The sequence below is a fragment of the Alligator sinensis genome, unplaced genomic scaffold, assembly GCF_000455745.1.
Source record: "Alligator sinensis unplaced genomic scaffold, ASM45574v1 scaffold292_1, whole genome shotgun sequence".
Classification (NCBI taxonomy): Eukaryota; Metazoa; Chordata; order Crocodylia; family Alligatoridae; genus Alligator; species Alligator sinensis.
In genome coordinates, this window is record NW_005842509.1 from 774487 (window position 1) to 777146 (window position 2660).

Here is a 2660-nt window from a genome sequence, read left to right on the forward strand (position 1 = left end):
ATACAGTTGAAAGTTGAAAGGTAAGTAGTATAAAATATAAGCTACAAAAGTAATGCCATGGCACACAGATAGATAAAAATACCAAAATACAAGGGGAGTTACAAAATGCACACATACGAATTTTAAAACACAATTCCTTATCTTAAAGTGAAAGAAAGAGGAAGGAAGAAAAGGTAGAAGAAGAAAAACATATCCAAGGAGGGGAGAGCAACTGCAGCCAAGAGGAAAAGGTGGCTTTCTGCTACACCCTGACTTTGATTCCTGCTTTACCTAAAGTTTAAAACCAACTACCTGGCAGTGGCAGCAGCATTTCTCATCAGGCAGTGCTGAGGGAATCAATTGACTTCACAGCTCATAATCTATTTGATCCCTTCTAAACTCTTCATTCCAGAGGTGGTAACCATTCCCTCTCCTTTTGAATGGTCCTGACATTCCACCAATCCAGCTACCCCCTGCTGTGTAACACTGGGGCCTGGTAGCTGCTTCTGGTCATGAAGCTTCTAATTTCACAGCCCTGCAGACTGTTTCTTAACTCATTCCAATGACATCCTATTTGGATTTTGCTTCAGTCTTGGATGACATAATACAGATGTTTTACTAAGCATCCCCCTGTACAGTTACCCAGGTCTTAAAAACCTCTAAGGGTAGAGATTCTGCTACCCAGGAGTAGAATCTCCATTCTTAGAGGTTTTTAGACCCTGATAGACAAAGCCTTGGCTGGGATGATCTAGTTGGGGCTGGTCCTGCTTTGAGCAGGGGTTTGGACAAGATGACCTCCTGAGGTTCCTCCTTTGCTATGATTTTATGAACTAAAACTATTGGACTGTGCTTCTCATCTATCCATAAAGTTTCTAGTTTCCTTTTTATGTGGAGAGTTAGGTTGGGTTAGGCGTGATGCTACACCTCAGCAGGCGCATCCCCGCTTCTCCAAATCCTGGAGCCACCCATGTCTCCTGTCTCAAACCCAGCTCTGAGATGGCCAAACATTCTTGAGTCCTGGGAACCCAGCCCTGCCTTTTCCACAGATGCCTCCCAGCTTTTTTTTTCGTTTCCCCCACGGGCAGAGAACTCTGGCTCTGAGTCTTGTGCCAAGGAGGGAGACATCTTGGGGGGTCAACTAAGCAGCTGGAGTGATGGCCAACTACTTCCAGCAATGAGACTGAAATTGGTTCCTGGTTCCTTTTTCAAAGTGAATCTTTACACAACAAAAGGTTGTTAGAAATGCATTTGACATGCCAAAGAGTTGGATCTCATCCAAAAATGTATATTTACTAATACCAATGGAAAAAAAAAAGCATCATGTAGCAAGTACTTATTAGCCCTGAATAAGTACTCGCTTTGAAGAGGGAGGTGGGAACGAGGAACCAACCCTCAGGAGAAGGGCTGCGCCCCGCGTCCGGGGAGGCTCCATGTTCAGAAAGGCGCGGCCTCCCGCACTGAGGGGGGAGAGCCAATTTGGCAGGAAACCTGAGGGGCAGAGCCCCCTGCTCGGGGCAGAGCCAGCAAGCAGGTAAGCCTTTCCCTTTAAGGCTCGTCCTCACCCAGCATGCCTCGCTGTGCTGGGGCTGGCCGCGCGGTGCCGCGATGGCGGGGGAGCGTGCGGCGGAGCCCGGCGCCTTTGCTGCCCTGCACTGCCCAGCGCTGCGCGCCTCTGGGGTGCCCGCGCGGTACTGGGACAGCCTGCGCCGCAAGTTGGAGGGCGAGGTGCGTCCTGCAGTCAGCGGCCCGGCCTCCCGCTGCAGCTTCCCTAGGGGTTTGCAGAGCTACGAGGCTGTCTGCTTTGTGCAAACCGGGGGGTGTCTTGTTTGGGGTGACACTTCCCTCCTGCAGGCTCTGCCTCTCAGTCCCTTTGCGTCCCTGCAAGCTGGTCTTGGATTCAGGGAGGGGCAGCAAGTTTGTGGGGCCTCTGGCAGGGCTGCCTGGGCTTCAGTGCCATGAACAGGGGGAGGTGTGCCCGGTGGCAAGGAGCCTGTTTGGGGAGGAAATCAAGGCATCGGTCGTGTACGGGTCCTACTGTGTGGTGCCTGAGTTCTTGTTGCAGAGAGGCCCTGGCAGGATGAAAATGAAGGTGCTGCCCCCCACGTGGCGTCTTAATGCCACACCTGGGGATGAGTTTTTATGGCCAGGGTGTCTTTCCCTCCTTAGAAAAGGCTGGGTGTCACGGATTAGGCCATGCAATTGAGAGCAGGGTTTTTTGTATGGTGCTGCCGACTCCAAAATAAAGGCTGTCAGCATGGGAGAAACAATCCTACAAATGCATCAGGATTGCTGTTAAGTTGCCCTTCCTGCAAAGCTGTGGAGGCTGTATGAAACCTGATGACAAATGGCGTTACAGTATCTTGGATTTTAAAGAGCTCTAAGCCACGAGTGCATCATGTAGCCTTCAGTACTTTGAGACAAAAGGAGCGTTAAGTATTTGTGGTACATAAAGGCTGGCATTGCATGGCTGAAAATGCATCCTAGTTTGTGTAACTTTTTTCTCTGCTGTGTTCAGCCCGTTTCGGTTGCTAAATGTTAACTTCTTAGGGTTAAACTTCCCATTCTAGTTATCTAATTCAAGGATGGTTGTTAGTCTGTATTTTTGCTTGCTTGTTTGCTTTGGTTCAGCCAAAACTGTTCTGCTGTTTTGAAAACACTAGGAAAATATATCATGCTTTTTC

General features: G+C 49.3%; 1 protein-coding gene across 3 annotated transcripts in view; it reads left to right on the top strand.

Annotated features, from left to right (window-relative positions):
• Positions 1–1405: 1405 nt before the first annotated feature.
• Positions 1406–2660, top strand: part of TTLL12 (tubulin tyrosine ligase like 12) — a 28456-nt gene continuing 27201 nt past the window's right edge. The window contains exon 1 of one of the 3 annotated variants that reach the window (XM_006031528.3): positions 1406–1510. Coding sequence is in view for 1 of the 3 variants with exons in the window: in XM_006031527.2 (XP_006031589.1) it covers positions 1585–1704 (120 nt within the window). In the remaining 2 variants the exon portion in view is untranslated. Of the gene's footprint in view, positions 1511–1567; positions 1705–2660 lie in introns of those variants that run through there. The other 2 variants (XM_006031530.2, XM_006031527.2) reach the window with 2 other exon arrangements.